Source organism: Halichoerus grypus, chromosome 6 (assembly GCF_964656455.1).
Source record: "Halichoerus grypus chromosome 6, mHalGry1.hap1.1, whole genome shotgun sequence".
Taxonomy (NCBI): Eukaryota; Metazoa; Chordata; class Mammalia; order Carnivora; family Phocidae; genus Halichoerus; species Halichoerus grypus.
Genome location: NC_135717.1, coordinates 147,926,398 through 147,944,101, shown reverse-complemented (window position 1 = coordinate 147,944,101; position 17,704 = coordinate 147,926,398). Strand labels below are relative to the sequence as shown.

General features: G+C 33.5%; 1 protein-coding gene across 6 annotated transcripts in view; it reads left to right on the top strand.

Moving 5' to 3' along the window:
• The window catches only part of CEP290 (centrosomal protein 290), an 84,513-nt gene that overhangs the window by 32,192 nt on the left and 34,617 nt on the right, over window positions 1-17,704 (top strand). For all 6 annotated transcript variants that reach the window (XR_013449290.1, XM_078076389.1, XM_078076390.1 and 3 more), the window contains 9 exons: window positions 1,086-1,188; window positions 1,279-1,509; window positions 5,015-5,188; window positions 9,315-9,426; window positions 10,980-11,185; window positions 12,147-12,298; window positions 15,498-15,609; window positions 16,259-16,714; window positions 17,229-17,393. Coding sequence is in view for 5 of the 6 variants with exons in the window: in XM_078076389.1 (XP_077932515.1) it covers window positions 1,086-1,188; window positions 1,279-1,509; window positions 5,015-5,188; window positions 9,315-9,426; window positions 10,980-11,185; window positions 12,147-12,298; window positions 15,498-15,609; window positions 16,259-16,714; window positions 17,229-17,393 (1,711 nt within the window). In the remaining variant the exon portion in view is untranslated. The remainder of the gene's footprint in view (window positions 1-1,085; window positions 1,189-1,278; window positions 1,510-5,014; window positions 5,189-9,314; window positions 9,427-10,979; window positions 11,186-12,146; window positions 12,299-15,497; window positions 15,610-16,258; window positions 16,715-17,228; window positions 17,394-17,704) is intronic.

Below are 17,704 nucleotides of genomic sequence, written 5' to 3'. Positions count from 1 at the left end.
AAATTTCTGAGATAGTAATGCCTTTTGCATAGGGTTGTTACAAAATCTAATTGAATTGTTACATGAAAATGCTCAGATATGAACATTTTGCAAATGTCCTGGCACGTGAACATTTTGTAAATGTCAGCTGTTAGCATCATTCTTCATCATCCTTGTCATCATTATTGATATATTTTCGTTGGTAACTAATGTTTCTCCTTATCTCTGCTATTTCATTTGTATCAACCAAATAATTTTCTTAGAAGTCATTTGAATACCAGATCAAAGGTGATTTAAACATGAAGGGTAATTATTATGTGATCTAACAAGAAACCCAAAGGTAATTATAGGGTAGGCTGTGTTTAAGGGTTGTCATTATCTCCTTTTATGGTTTATAAAATAGATGCAGGAGTTCAAGAGAGAGGGAACCATGCCCATTGTAGAAGAGGCATTTTTTTTTCCCACACAACTTTTTATTTTTAGATTAAAAAAAATTTTCCAGAACCTTCTAGCAGAGCAGATTTTGACTCAGATCACATTAGCCGGAATTGGGCTAATGAGTTGTCCAAGTCATATGTTCAAGTCTCAGCCATTCAGTGTTTAACTGTTAACTGTTAACTGTTTATGCCAGCCAGATTGCAGGTGACTGTAGAATGTCTCTCGGGTAAGCAACAGTGTCTTACACACCTTCTTTTAAGTCAAATGATTTCTACTGTTGTTTGTATTCTAAGTATTTTGCAACTGGTTAACCCTCAAGTTTTAAGAGTAGGGTCAAAATATTGGGAACTAATTTCCAGAATTAGTTTGGAGTGTTGATTATTTTCCTATTTGTTTTCTATTAATAAAATGTTGTAAGATTCAGCTTCAGTTGTTTTATTGTAACAGTTGTAGAGTTGTGTCTCATGAAATAATGAAAGTAATTTGATAAAATAATTTCTTTACATTGCATTTATTTAATAAAAATAGAACTTCCAGGCTAAATCTTTGTCGAATGGAATTTTGAGATATTCTGTTATCGGATACCAGTAGCTGTGATGCCTCTTGTTTTCCTGTAGTTAAATATTTTATTAGGTTTATTATATTGTCATTTTTATTTTTTTTTTAAGTGAAAAGGAGACCTGGAAAATAGAATCTGAAACAGTGAAAGAGGAAAAGAAAAAACTAGAGGATCAAATCCAACAAAACGCTATAAAAGTAAAAGAATATAATGTAAGTAAAACTCTTTTAAAATCAGTGTACAATATCATACAGACTAAGATAGCCACATTCAACAAGTAATATAAATGTGTCTTTGTGCAGAATTTGCTCAGTGCTCTTCAGATGGATTCGGATGAAATGAAAAAAACACTTTCAGAAAATAGTAGAAAAATCACAGTCTTGCAAGTGAATGAAAAATCACTCATAAGACAGTATACCACTTTAGTAGAAATGGAGCGACAGCTTAGGAAAGAAAATGGGAAACAAAAGAACGACTTGATAGCAATGGAAGCTGAAGTTGGTGAAAAAATTGGACGTTTGCAACGATTTAAGGTACATCTGGTTTTTTTTTTTTGACTCTATAAAAACTTTCAAGTATGAGGGAGAGAAGATAGTATAATGAAGAACCATCACCTGGATTAATAGTTAACATTTATTAACATTCTGTATTATTGCTTCATCTGTTCCTTGTAGGAATAAATTGCAGACATTTTTTCCCTGAATATTTTAGTTTGCATCTCTAAAAAACAAAGCCTTTTTTGGTTTACATAACACAATAACTTTATCACATCTAACAAAATGGACAATAATTGCCTTAATTATCTAATGTCCAGGCCATATTCACATTTCCTCAGATGTTCCAGGATCCAGTCAAGGATCCTGAATTGTATTTGGATGTTATGTGTCATTAAGTCTTTAATATTCATAAAATCTCCTGTTTTGTTTTTTTTTTCCCTGCTGTGAAAAATGTTGAAGATTTACCTGATTATTTTCTTCGTAATTTTGCTTATTCCTCTATTCATTGTATTTACTAAAAGCTTTGAAGCCTTGGATATGTCAGGTTAAACATTTTTGATTAGAATACTCCATCCATAATCCATTGGACTTTATAAGTTCTATTTTATGTTGCATCACTTCAAGAGATGGAATGTTTGGTAGTCCCATATTTCATGCGTGATTATTGTCTTAGGCAAACAGCAATGTATCTCTATTAGTAAGTGATTTAACTGGTGATATTTTGGTACCATGCAGATAACCAGTTCTTTGCCAGTTCTCCTGATGGCATTAGTAGCCACTAATGATTGTTGTTATCTGATGCAGTTATTTCATTAGGAGTTGCAAAAATTATTTTCTAGTTATATTGTGTTTTCTACATGTATTAGCCGATAGTCCTTTGTAAAATAAAGAGCTTTTCCTCATTAGCCCAGCCTATTTGGTTATCTTGAAGTATAGTTCCTACTAGAAAGACAAGATGAAAGCTTCATTCTTTCTTTTTAATGACTAGTCCTCAGAAATCAGAGTTGGTATACTCTGCTTCTACCTGTTTGCCCGACCTCCCCAGCTTTCTCTTCTTTCAGTATCATTACAGACTCACACACTTAGTCGTTGTTTGTTAGTCTTAATTTTGGCCAGTGGGAGCCCTTTAAAGCCGGCTCTTGATTCCTTTTGACAATAATCCAATAATCTTTGAACCAAGCTTCAAATGTTGGTTTGTTTTCTGGCACAACAAGATGGTCAAGATTTACCTTACATACTTTTATCCAGGTTTGGAATATACCATTACTCTAAAGAACCCTGGTTCTTTTTAGTGGGAAAGGCATTTAGATACCAAAAACTGGTCACTAGATGTTACTGTTCTTGAAGTTTCATTGCTACTGGTCCCTTTCAGTGGACAAATTAGGAAAATACGTGTATACTAAAACCATGAGTTAATATTGTTATCTCCAGTTCAGATTTAATATAATGGGGTTAGGAAATGGTATGGAGTTGTTACTGGCCTTTGATTTTGTACTTGTATTTCCTTTTTCTTACATGGAAATCTGTTATTAACGTTAAAATAATCGCTCTATCCTATAATATTCACACATTAATTTGAAGATAATCTTGCATTGGTATTAACAACAGCAGCAATGCTACCAGATTTAGTTTAAAATTTCTTTATAGTTCTTATTTTCTTTAGAATATCGTTCAATAGGATGTATAGTCAAGGTAATATATTTCTACAGTAACTTGAAATAATTTTCTTTGTGTGTTTATGCTATAAATTTGATATATAGTTAGGCTCATTTGTTTTGCATTTGTCTTCAAACTCAGAGGTTACTTTTCTTTTTTTAAATTGATTTGAATATATAAAATATTTGCATGTTTCAAACATACAGTCAGAGAAATCTTACTTCTTTCCCTATACTTTGACTCCATTCTGCCCTACCTGCTATAGGTAACTGATTATCCTTTTAATGATTCTTTTTGAAGATATTAACAGACACAGGACGTGGCATGCTGTTTGTACTTTTACACCTTGCCTTACATCTTGTTTTATATAGCTTCTTCTAAGCATGTACATGTTCAGTTTACATGTCCAAATTTACATAGGATCATATAAACACAAAAGAATTCAAAGTAGAATTAAAATGAAGTTGAGTTCCTTACTATTTGCTTTTAATAATAGGTGAAATTGTCATGCTTACAAACTTATTTTCAATGTGATCTTAAAGCTAAACACTGATGGAAAAAGGAACTTGTTAAATAATGAAAGCTATTTTTCTTTGGACATGTAATAAGGAAATTTTGAGTCTTAAGAAATGTTTTTGTTTTTAAAAAATTTTTGTGTTTTTCTTGGAGTTTTGCACATATAGCTAGTGTGTGAGATCGAAGGGAAAACAGAACTAGAATGCTCTTCTCCTCAACCTGATTGTTCAACCTGTATTTGGGGGCTGGTGCGTGACAGTTGGGAAGCCAAAAATTGGGTATTTTTAGGGGACTGGAAATAGGAAACTCCTCCCCATCCAAAGAAAGTGTGAAACCAAATTCCAAGGGTAGGGTAGAATAACGTATACTTACTTGGATGGAAAAGAGAAGCTGTCAAAATGAGATGTGAACCACTATTACAAATATTTTTCCCTCATTACTCTACTTAACAAGAAATTTTAACCGTAAATTCTTTATCTTCCTCACTTTATAAATTTGGTTATTCGTTGCACTACTTCTTCAATGTACCTAGAGAGAAATAAAAGTTCAGATATTTCTTCTTAGTGTTAATAGAGTGTCTTTGAGCAGTGACTTTTTATAGTTGTATGGCTGATGAGTAGAACATGAAACAAGTAACTTTAAGTCTTTCATATTATTTGAGATAGCTATGATTGAGAGAAATTTTTTTCTCATCAAGGATTATTTCCTTCATGTGAACCAAAGGTTTTCTTTTCTTACAAAGCTACTCTGTGTAACTGTAATAAGCAGAAATAGCTAAATCGTAATGTGGTGATGCTAATTTTGCCATTCAGCTAACTAAAGGCAAATTTTTTTAATCTTATGAAATTTAGAAAAGCCATCCAGAGATACATTCTGAGTGATACATTTTCTTGCTGTTGTGTATTGTGCTTTTCTGAAATTAATTGAATTTCATTTTACTGTGATAGTCATGAAAGGATTCCCTTCATTTTTATTTTTATTATTTAAAATTTCTAAATATTTCTTATATGAAAGAAATAATTATTGTAATATTTTTTAATACATGAGAAATCTTTTTTTTAAAAAAAATGATCCTAAAATAGGGGTGCCTGGGTAGCTGAGTCGTTAAGTGTCTGCCTTTGGCTCAGGTCATGGTCCCGGGGTCCTGGGATCGAGCCCCGCATTGGGCTCCCTGCTTGGTGGGAAGCCTGCTTCTCCCTCTCCCACTCCCCCTGCTGTGTTCCCTCTCTCGCTGTCTCTCTCTGTCGAATAAATAAATAGATCTTTAAAAAAAAAGATTCTAAAATCTGTTTTGCTTTTAGCTGTATTATATTATGCTTCACCAGAAAAAAATACACCAACTTAACTCAGTGTATCCTTGTTTACATAGGAAATGGCCACTTTCAAGATTGCAGCTCTCCAAAAAGTTATAGATAATAGTGTTTCTTTGTCTGAACTAGAATTGGCCAATAAACAATACAATGAGTTGACTGCAAAGTACAGGGACATCTTGCAAAAAGATAATATGCTGGTTCAAAGAACAAATAAGTTGGAACACTTAGAGGTAAGTTTATGTGGTCCCTGAACCTTGTAATGTTAGCTGTTTTTCTTGGGTGATACCAGTAGGTGCAGAATGATTTCCAGATGACTTCATCCTGTCATCCTCCCTTAGTCCACTTGCATAATTTTATTGAATCAAGCCTCTTTTCCCCAGGCACTTAAAAAAGAAAAAGGGGCATGAACCAGATAGGGAATATAACCAAAAGAGGAAGCATCATTAAGTACCCATCCCTTTCTCTTCCCCCTGAACCCAGTGCAAATATTTTTCTTATAGTCCTTGGCTTATTATGTTCCTTGGGATGATATATCCAAGAATGGCTCTTCCTGGACCATGGATGAACTCTGGAAATTCCCATCCTTTCTTATTGTACAGATAAGAAAAAGTAAGATAAAGTATCATAAGTTGCATTAAAAAAATATGTGAATATGGCCCAGAACCCTCTGTAGTTCTCTTTTAGCCACTTGACTTCCATATCTTTAACAGTAGGCAAAACCAGCTCCTGTTTTGTTCATCTTCCTCTTCAAAAATAAGGGCTTACGTCTTTTGACTTGTTCTCTTTTGTGATCCTCTCCTAGGACAGGAATGAGGTCTAATTTTGAGACTTCATTGGTTGTACTTGTGTAGAGGGACACAATCAATAGTACACCCAAATGTCATTTTAAATAGCTTTGAATGACTCCTACAAAATTATCTGAGTTATTTATTAATACTAACTATAAGTAATCATGATCAGTTTCCTTTTTACTGTTTTTGCTAAAGAGAGATGATTATGTTAATTTTTATAGAAAATTTTGAATATTTAGATGTGGTAATAATTTATTTTACTTCTTCCCCATCTTTCATGTTCTGTGCCCTCTTCCTCTGAAGCATTTGAAAATCCTATGTAAGAAATGTGTTAATGTAGATAACATAGCAATAAGTAATTTTTAACTTTTATTTATCTACTTTTTCAAAGAATATTTTTCATCTTTCCTTAAAATTTAAAAAAATTTGCATTTGAATTATATCCCTTCCTTTCCTTCCTGCATCTCAATTATAATTCTGAATATATATTTATCCCTGTTGGCAGTGTCTTCATTTTATTCTTTATTATGTGTATTGTGATAGCCATTACTCCTATCCCTATCTCCCGTATTACCTTCTCCTTACTGCCACTACAGTGATTATTCTAAACATGAACCTGACCATGTGATGCCCTGCTTCAAACCTATCAACAGCTGTTAGTCACTTAAAGAATAAAAGTCAAATTCCTTTCATGATTAGCCCCCACTTACCTCATGTCATCTCCTGTGATGCTGTAAGTACTCCTACAAGTTATGTTTTTGACACTGAACTGCTAGTTTTCTGGAACACAGTGTTTTTTCCTATATATGTTCCTTTGTACCTGCTGTTTCCTTGTCTAGAAAACTCTCCCCCCACCCCAGCTTATGTGCTCAGTGAATTTCTGTTTATGCTTAAAACTTCATTTAGACATTTTTTTTTCCAGAAGTATCTTTATAGAACAAAGTCCCTCTGTTTATATTAGTTCTCTGTCTTGTACCTAGTTCTGGTATTTATATCACATCATACTATGAGTGTTGATATGTCTGCATCCCTGACTGGAATATAAGCTTCTTGATGTCAGGAACTCTACTTAATTCATTTTTGTGTGTTTAGTGCATCCTGTTTGGCACACAGTTAAAGCTAATAAATGTTGACCTTGAGAGAGTAATTAATGGTGTAGAGCCATGGTTCAAAGGTCATCAAATGTGGTGATTAGGTCTTGAGAGAAAAGGTGATGAAAATCAAATTTCCGAATATAAAGAGAGTGGGTAATAAGAAAATGCAAAACTCGAATGGCTGATAAGGCCATTCGAAAAACTAGAAATTTGATGACAGAAGAAAAGAGAAATAGATATGGGCTGAGGTAGAATCGAGAGGAAGATTTGTTTTATCAACTTTTTTCTTTTTTAAAGATTTTATTTATTTATGTGAGAGAATGAGAGAGAGAGCACATGAGAGGGGGGAAGGTCAGAGGGAGAAGCAGACTCCCTGCTGAGCAGGAAGCCCAATGCGGACTCATTCCTGGGACTCCAGGATCATGACCTGAGCCAAAGGCAGTCGCCCAACCAACTGAGCCACCCAGGCGCCCCAGCTTTTTTTCTTTTAAATAAAGGAGACCAATGAAGTTTGAGGGGAGAGGGAAAGAAAATTTATTTATTTTTTGAATTTTATTTTATTATGTTATGTTAGTCACCATACAATACATCACCAGCTAGGAAAGAAAATTCAGAGCGAATAGGGAGAGAACGATTGAAGATTGGAGAGGAGGATGGTAAAAGCGTGCGTGCGCTGTGAAGGCCGGGGTGGGGGTGAGAATAGGATCTGGAACAAGACCAAAGTTCTCCTTGGAAGTCAGGATTTAAGAGAAAAAAAGGGGTAGAAAGATGTTTAAAACACTCTAATCCCTCTTTGTTGTTTTCCTATGTATTTACACTACCTAGACCTAGGTTGTAATTGTGCCTTTTACCAGAAAGTCATGTTTTATTCCCTTATCTTGCTTTTCTTTTTATTATAAAATATCCTTTAAAGAAAACCTCATTATGCTGTTTTATCATTCTTCATAACACATATTACCTGACACTGTATTATATATTGGCTTCTTTTCCAACTACCGCCCCCCCCAAAAAACACAATAGAAGTTCTAGGATAGAATTTGTTTCTCATTAAAGTCCAGGGCTTAGAATACCTGACATACAATAAGCATTCTGTTTGTTAAAACAAAGAATAAATGAGCATATTAAATTTATGTGGCAACTCCTACATTTATATGTCCAGCCTGACTTCTCAGTGCTGTAATGGAATTACCTACTTTACAGCTCCTGTTTCAAGGGGATCTCAAATGTAACTTATCCAAAATAATCTCCTGATGTCTGTTCTTCTCATAGTCTTTTCTGTTTCAATATGCACTGTTGTTACCTACTCAGGGAAGGCAGATACCTTAGAGTTGCTTTCTAGTCATTTCTCTCCCCTGTCGCTTTTATTTCCTGAATATAATTCATTCATATGTGTCCTCTTTTCTCCATCTTCACTGCTAGGACCCTATTCATCGGGACTTTACAATATCTTCCTAATTTCTGATTTTCCTGAGTACCCCTTCATTTATTCTCTATATTGCCTTCAGAATGATTGTTTAAAACTTCCTCCTTAAAATCTTTATAGTTTCCTATTATATATTAAGTTAAATTCCAGTTCCTTATCTTGACATACCATGCCTGGCCCGGTATGGCTCTGGTATCTCTCCCACTTTACCTCGTAGCACTTTTCGCTGTTATTTTTGCTGACTGTGCTCAAGTCCTCTAACACCTCAGACTCAGTCCTGCATCCGAGTATCCAGGTCTGTCTGTACCTCAGCCCTTCCCCTGGCTGGTTTCTTCTCAAGACTGGCTCCTTCTAATACCTTAGTTTTCAGCTTAAATACCACCTCTTCAGGAGTTAATACCTTCTTTAACTGCTTTATATTGATTTGACTCCTTTTGTTTTTCTCTGAATCCATACTTTGTATCTTTCTAGATCTTTACATTTTTAATGATTATTTTGTTTGCTTACCAGTTCACTGTCTGCTGCCTTCCACACCCTCCCCGACTCCTGCCATACACACATACCCACAGACACCAAATGGTGAGGCCTGTGAAGGCTAGAATATTGTGTTTCTTTTCACCATGGACATGCAGCACCTCACTGATAGCATGCTAGGGATGCTCAGTAACTATTTGTGTGAAACAGGGAAGTGAGCAATCTTCATTGTTACGGTTGTGAAAGTCTCAGTATTCTAGCTTGGCCAGAATGCACACGGCAGAAGCTAATGCTGAGAAGCCACAGATCGGATACACGAGATTTTGATGATTACTTTAAAATAGTATTTTCTTTAGGTATGTGTATATCTCTCTCTCTCCATGTGTGTATGTGTGTGTGTGTGTGTATGTGTGTTTGTATGTATATATTACATGTAGGGGAGCTCCTAATTTTGTTTAAAAAAAACTAGATTGTGAGTTTTAGGAGATATTATATAAAGTTAAGGCAATATCATTGCTGTGGTATTAGCCTGAATTACAGTGTAGTTTCTCAGTGATGTTTCTGTTTTATTCAGTGTGAAAATGCATCCCTAAAAGAACAAATGGAATCTATAAATAAAGAACTGGAGATTACCAAGGAAAAACTTTACACTATCGAACAAGCCTGGGAGCAAGAAACTAAATTAGGTAAGTATTAGGACTCTGATAATATAAAATGATGAAGATCTAACAGTGAATATTTTTCATATATAGTTCCTTTTCTATATTCGGTGAAAAGGAAGTATTTTGATAAAAACGAACTCTGCCTAACAGTTAATTTAGCAGGCAGCTGAAGAGTAATATCTTGTGCTAATCTCTACCAAAATTTGATTTTTAGTTATTTAATTAGATTTATTCCTAGTGATATCATGTATGTTAAAAAATTATGACTAAGCATTAGCTATTTTGAACCACTTAACAGTCAAGACTAGTGATGATTTTTAAATACTATATTTTAGTGGTACTATTAGGAATTTTCCACCGTGTGTGAAGTTCTATTGGGAATGCATCATTTGATATATTTAAATTAAAAGGTCACCATAAAACATAAAAAAATTTTTGAAAAGAATTTATATAACCCATAGTTTGACTATTATTATTTTTTATATCACCTTATCCATGTTTACATGAGCACTGGGTATTGTGTGGAAGTGTTGAATTACTATATTGTACCCCTGAAACTAATATTACATTGTGTGTTAACTGGAATTTAAATAAAAACTTAAATAAATAAATAAAATGTAAGTTTGATTCTAATGGAAAAAATATATACTTTAACATTGTATTATATTCACTGAGATGTCAAAATATTTCTGTTTTATTCATCATCTTATACATACAGATATTCATGCAATATCTTACTGTTGCAGTGGTTAAATCACTAGGTTTCCCTATTTTTGCTATTGCTCGTGGTGCTGCAGTGAACACCTTCAGGTGTATCTAACAGAGGTACTACTGTCTCACAGGATAGTAAAATCTTTGTGCCTCCTGATAGGGTTTTCCATATTAGTTTTTCAAATGGTTATCCTGGTTTATGGTATTTAAATAATTTTTTATCTTACTAGCATTGTGCTTTATAATTTTCTAATAAATTCGCTCCTTTGGATAAAGTGTTTTTGTATGTTTGTTTTCTAGACCTTAGATCTCTAATGCTATTCAGAGTTTCTGTTATGAAATAGAGCTGTTTTTTTAAATTGGTAATTGGGACATGTAGTACTTTAGTGAAGACTAACATTGGGCCTAACATTATCTAAAAGAAGCTACTTTCAGAAATGCAATTTTTAATTCATTAAGAGATTAAAAGTGAATTGACTTCCATGTAGCTTCTACATGAAAGAAGGTATCTTATATCCTAAGATATAAAAAAAAGAGTATTACATACAATTGTGGTAAGTTCTCTGTTCATTTTACCCTATCTCTCTTTAATTAAGTGCTAGATTCCCTATAGAAATTCCTAAATTTCTATGAGGAATAATTTTTATCATCATATGACTGATGAAGAATGTAAGTTCCAGGGAGATGAAACAGGATAGGCAGTATCCAAACAGGACTAGAGCTAAGACTGGAATCCAGGTCTGTCATAATAAGGCTCATGTGTTTTCCATGGAACCATGTTATTGCATCCTTGTCTACAATGGCTAAAATATTTGGGATATGATTTTGATAACAGCTTGAGATTGACTTAGTATTGTTGCATATAGGAAATGAATCAAACATGGATAAGGCAAAGAAATCAATAACCAACAGTGAAATTGTTTCTATTTCCAAAAAAATCACTATGCTGGAGATGAAGGAATTAAATGAAAGGCAGCGGGCTGAACACTCTCAAAAAATGTATGAACATGTGAGGACTTCATTAAAGCAAATGGAAGAACGTAATCTTGAATTGGAAACCAAATTTGCTGAGGTTTGATATAATTTTTATCATGCAACTAGAGTAAGAATTAGTCATGTTAGACATTGTATTTTGTGAGTGATTAGTTTGTATTTTTGAAGTAACGTAGTATAGTGCTTGTGCTTCATGTAATGTATATATAAAAGAATAAAAGATGTATTTTTAAATCTGAAATGTTTAAAAAGAAAGCAGGTATTTCTGTGAATAAGTTCTTATTTCTCATCAGCATTACATTAGAGTTAATGCAAAAAGGTATTATTTGCTTAATAATGGTGTTCCCTTCCACTACCATCCATTCATTTAACAAATATTTATTGAGTGCCTGTCACATGCCGGACACTGTATGGGGGCTGGTGTTAGGGCAGGAAACAAAATAGACAGTAATCTCTGCTCTCAGGACTTTACATTTTAATAGTAAATTTTAGACTTTTTTGATATAGTCAGAAATATTAAATTGGATGGCAATAAATATAGTTTGCAAATATTCAACAATTAATGATGAAAAAGAAAGAACTCTTGTAATGTTTACTTTGAGAATTTGTATATTTTTTTGAGAATTAGTATATATTTTAAACATATGTCATTTTGTTTAACTGAGTCACTAAATATATATTAATAAGATTTTATTAACTCATTTGTATTTATTTATAGATGATATAATTGAAGTAAAGTATAACACATGCACCACATTTCAAACAAATTTAAGAAAATCAGAGATTCAAATATTAGACTGTGAGTTGTCTAATATAAATGACTTTGGTGGGTTGGTGTATAACCAGAGTTTTTATAATGTGTTCCTGACTCTTTCTCTTTACCCTCTTCAATTTATTCTTAATATTTCATCACACCCAATTCAGTATGGCTTGCCTAATGCCAAGTAAAGAGAACTGCAGTATGGTAAAAGCTAAACTGAAAGGGAAAACCTCACCAAAAACTGATATATCTGAACATTTTTTTGTTATTTTTTTCTTAGCTTACCAAAATCAATTTGGAAGCACAGAAGGTGGAACAGATGTTAAGAGATGAATTAGCTGATAGTGTGAGCAAGACAGTAAGTGATGCTGATAGGCAACGGATTCTAGAATTAGAGAAGAGTGAAATGGAACTAAAAGTTGAAGTGTCAAAGTAAGTTCATCCAAACTTTTCAGTTATTAGGTGTGTCTACTCTAATTCATCTTTAAGAAACCTAATTACAGTGGTTTGGGGTAAAACTCTTCGTGGGATTGATACTGGTCGTTTTTATTTTTCTTTTTTTGTAAGAACAAGATTAAATAATATTAACAAGATTAGTTTTTAACAGGCATAGATAATAATATTGAAGAGGAAATAACTTCCCAAGATTCATATTTTTCAGAGTCCAGGGATAGTATTGCAGAAAGCACTGAACTTGGAATTCAGACCCTGTGCAGCCTAGTTCTTCCACATACTGATATTTTTTTGGAGGAAAGTGTGGTAGTCATTTAATTTATTTAAATTTAAATTTCTTATGTCTGATAAAGGGTTAGTATCCAAAATACATAAAGGAATTATACAACTCAACACCTAAAAAAACAAATAATGGGCAGAAGAAATTAACAGGCATTTCTCTAAAGAAGACATCCAGATGGCCAGCAGACACATGAAAAGATGCTCAGCATCACTCATCATCAAGGAAATGCAAATCAAAACTACAATGAGATATCACTTAACACCTGTTAGAATGCTAAACTCAAAAACACAAAAAACAAGTATTGGCGAGGATGTGGAGAAGGCAAGGATGTGGAGAAGGCGAGGATGTGGAGAAAAAGGAACCCTCTTGCCCTGTTGGTGGGAATGCAAACTGGTGGAAAACAGTATGGAGGTTCCTCAAAAAGTTAAAAAGAGAACTACCCTATGATTCAGTAATAGCACTACTAGGTATTTAATCCAAAAATACAAAAACACTAATTCAGAGGGATACATGCACCTCTGTGTTTATAGCAGCATTATTTACAATAGCCAAATTATGGAAGCAGCCCAGTGTCCATTGATAGATGAATGGATAAAGAAGTGGTATGTGGAATAATATTCCAGTATTCCAATTATTGGAATATTATTCAGCCATAAAAGGTTGAAATCTTGCCATTTGCAACAACATGGACAGAACTAGAAAGTATAATGCTAAGCGAAATAAGTCAGTCACAAAAAGACAAATACCATATGATTTCAGTCATGTGTGGAACTTAAGAAACAAAACAAATGAGCAAAGGAAGAAAAAAAAGAGAAAGACAAACCGAGAAACAGACTTAACTATAGAGAACAGCTGATGGGTACCAGAGAGGAGTTGGGGGGGGGGGATTGGGTTAAATAAATGATGGGGATTAAGGAGTGCACTTGGGATGAGCACTGGGTGATGTATGAAAGTGTTCAGTCATTATATTGTACACCTGAAACCAGGATAACACTGTATGTTAACTATACTGGAATAAAATACAGTAAAATAAATATATTAAGAAATTGCCACAGCCACCCCAACTTTAAACGACCACTACCCTGATCAGTCAGCAGCCATCAACATTAAAGGAAAACCCTCCACCAGCAAAAAGATTATGGCTTGTTGAAAGTTCGGATGATGGTTGGCATTTTTTAGCAGTAAAAATGTGTATATTTTTAAAATATTTTATTTATTTATTTAGAGACAGAGTACGAGCAGGGGGAGGGACATGGAGGGGGACAGAGAGAATCTCAAGCAGACTCCACACTGATTGCGGAGCCTGATGTGGGGCTCGATCTTATGACCCTAAGATCATGACCTGAGCTGAAATCAAGAGTCAGACATTTACCCAACTGAGCCACCCAGGTGCCCCAGTGATAAAATATTTTTTAATTAAAAAAATAGAATAAATGTTAGTTTCTTCACTTTTTTAAGAGAGTACTAGTATCTATCTCTTCTACTTGTTCTATAAGATTGCTATAAAAATATGAAAAATTCAGATTTTGCTTCAGTTTACATTTATTGAGTACTATGTACTGTGCTAGGTATTAAACATATATTAACTCACATAATTATACTTAATAACCCTAAAGTAACATTGTGATTTTTATTTTACATGTGGAAATAATGTATTCACTTGGAACACAAAATATATGTAAGAAATAAATACTGTGTGCCAAGTAAATGCTGTGTACTCATCCTGGATAATTTTTGTCAATTCAGTAGAAAGGTAACAGGAGCCATAAGTTGATTTCTCAAGGACAAATAATTATTTATGAAAAGGGTTTTATGGCTTGCCCATCATAAAGTTGTTTTTTGGAGCCTTGATAGCCCTTTGGGAATGTCTGTTATTCTCAGCCCATTTCACTATGAAGGACTCCATTGGTATTCTTTCTCTTAACCTCATAGACCTCACCTTTTGAAATAAACTAATTTATAATTATTCATTTTATTATATTTTAATTTTTAAAACTTACGTAACTGGCAATGAGACTTTCTAATCAATGTGAGGAAACCTGACTTATCACAGTGAACTAAAATTATTCTTGCCCAAAGTAAAATGCATTTTACTTTACCTCTGTGCTCTTATAATAGTAGTCTTGTAGGAAATTTAATAATTTACCATCAAGCTTCCCCCATTTTAATTGTAGTAAGCATATAATCTTTCTTTTTCACATTTTTTTAAAGATTTTATTTATTTGAAAGAAAGTGAGAGCACAAACGGTGGGGAGGGGCAGAGAGAGAAGCAGACTCCCTGCTGAATGGGGGGGGTCTGACTTGGGGCTGGATTCCAGGCAGGACCCCAAGATCATGACCTGAACCAAAGGCAGACAGTTAACTGATTGAGCCACCCAAGTGCCCCTCTTTTTCACATTTCTGATAGCTTGTAAATTAAAACATATATTAATCCACCTAGGGAACCTAGGAATTTTAAATTTCTGTATTCTTAACTGTACAATTATGTCAAATAAACCTACTTCACACCTCATTCTAGCTCTGCCAAACTAGGATAATAAGTATCTTATGAAAAAAGTGCGGGAGAGGAGTTCTATGGCCATATAGATTTGGAAAATGCTGTAGATGTATAGTTTGAGATAATTTACTTTAAAACCTCTCAGAACATTTCATACAATACTATGTATTATGAATTTTCGAGGGAGAGGGATGTTGGGAATGGTATTTTTTTAACAGAACACATGTTAACCTCTCATGGAATTATATTTCATGAAATAGCTGAGGAAATTCTGCTTTAGTATTTGATACTAAGATGCTGGAAATTAGCGGCTTTTCCAAGAGTCTAGAAATCTGAAATACTGGTATTTACTTAGAAAATGTACCTGATTGTTCCTGAAGTATCTTTTCACTTCCTAGACTGAGAGAGATTTCTGATATTGCCAAAAGACAAGTTGAAATTTTGAATGCACAGCAACAGTCCAGGGAAAAGGAAGTAGAATCTGTCAGAATGCAACTGGTAGACTATCAGGTAGGTACAGTATTGGCTCTTCTAAATAGATTTTTTTCTTTTTCCTAAATTCACATTAAATGTTGGGCCATTTTACAGTTTTAATCAGAGAATATATCAAATAGAAGCTCTTATTCTTGTTAATTGTAACCTGATTAGAAAAACTCTTTAATTTGAATTATCATTCATGATACAGAAAAGCATTTAAATACCTACAGATACATTGTGCTGGCCGCTAATCAAAGTTAAGGCCTGAGGAGAAATAGTTAGGTTAGTCTTTGATAACAGTATTTTCTCTTGTATTAATATGTAGCTTTTCACACACATATTCTGTCATTATAAATTTTTTTAGGATAAAAAAATTGTCCACATTAGTGTTATACCAGTATTGTTATTTATGTATGGAAGGTGAAAAAAACAGTAATATGCCAACTTTTATTTAAAGTTAGATGCCAGATTTGGATTTTAAATATGTTTGATTCTGGGTTTTTTTTCTTTAACAAGTTTTGATAATTAAAATTTAATTTAATTAAAGCTAGGCTAGATTTTTATAGGATCTCATGTACCACACTTTTTAAAATTTTATTTAGTAATCTGTGTTTTTAAATCCCTGATAAGTGTCATTAGAAAAACTTGAAACTGACTATAAATATATACTTTTTTATGTTAGGCGCAGTCTGATGAAAAGGCACTGATTGCCAAGTTGCACCAACACATCGTCTCCCTTCAAATTAGTGAGGCTACTGCTCTTGGTAAGTTGGAGTCAGTTACATCTAAACTACAGAAGACAGAGGCCTGCAATTTGCGTTTAGAGCAGAAACTTGATGAAGAAGAACAGGCTCTCTATTATGCCCGTTTGGAGGGGAGAAACAGAGCAAAACACCTGCGCCAGACAATTCAGTCTCTACGACGACAGTTTAGTGGAGCTTTACCCTTGGCACAACAGGAAAAGTTCTCTAAAACGATGATTCAATTACAAAACGACAAACTGAAGATAATGCAAGAGATGAAAAATTCTCAACAAGAGCATAGAAATATGGAAAACAAAACAATGGAAATGGAATTAAAGTTAAAGGGGCTGGAAGAGTTAATAAGCACTCTAAAGGATGCCAGGGGAGCCCAAAAGGTAAAACATGGACTTTTCAGTTCAGTGTTTCCAAAAGAGTTACATAGTAATTTTAAGTTCTTAATATGTAGCTATCTGAAAAATGCTTACTATATGACCAAAATTCCAATTATAAGTTATTATTGTAGATTTTATAAGTTAAGAGTTTTGGCTTTTTGAATGTCTATTTGTAAAAGTAAAATGAGACTCTTCTAAACAACGGTTTTGGTAGAAAGGCTTAGATTGTATACTATCAAAGAACTTTAAACACTCTAGAAAAGTTTATATGTATTAATTAAATACTAACTTTAGTTATTTGTAAACATTACAGAAACATTTGAAGAATGTTATATTAAGGTCACACATATTTTTTAGAAGAGTATGAAAATTCTAAATGAACTTTGTGCCTCAACAAAGGATAATTTTTATCTTATTATAGAATATATATTAACTTCAATTAAAATTATTAGGATCAATGGAGAAATATTTATATAGGTAGTGTTTACATTTGTACATATTATTTGTAAATGTTTAGGTAATCAGTTGGCATATGAAAATAGAAGAACTTCGTCTTCAAGAGCTTAAACTAAATCGAGAATTAGTCAAGGATAAAGAAGAAATAAAATATTTGAATAATATAATTTCTGAATATGAGCATACAATCAGCAGTCTGGAGGAGGAAATTGTGCAGCAGAACAAGGTTTCATTTTATATTTATTTTGCTCTTTTGTTGCTAAACATAAGGATATTGCATGAGCAATTGCATTATTTTCTTAATTGAATGTAGCTCCTGTTATTTTTCTTATAAAATACTGTTTCTTATTTTCTAAGGCATTCAAAAAATTTGTATTTATTTATATTGTAATGGTAGTTTTATTTTTTTTTAAGATTTTATTTATTTATTTGAGAGAGAGCAAGAAAGAGACCACGAGCACAGGGTTCGGGGTGGGGAGGCAGAAGCAGGCTCCCTGCTGAGCAGGGAGCCCAACGCGGGGCTCTATCCCAGGACCT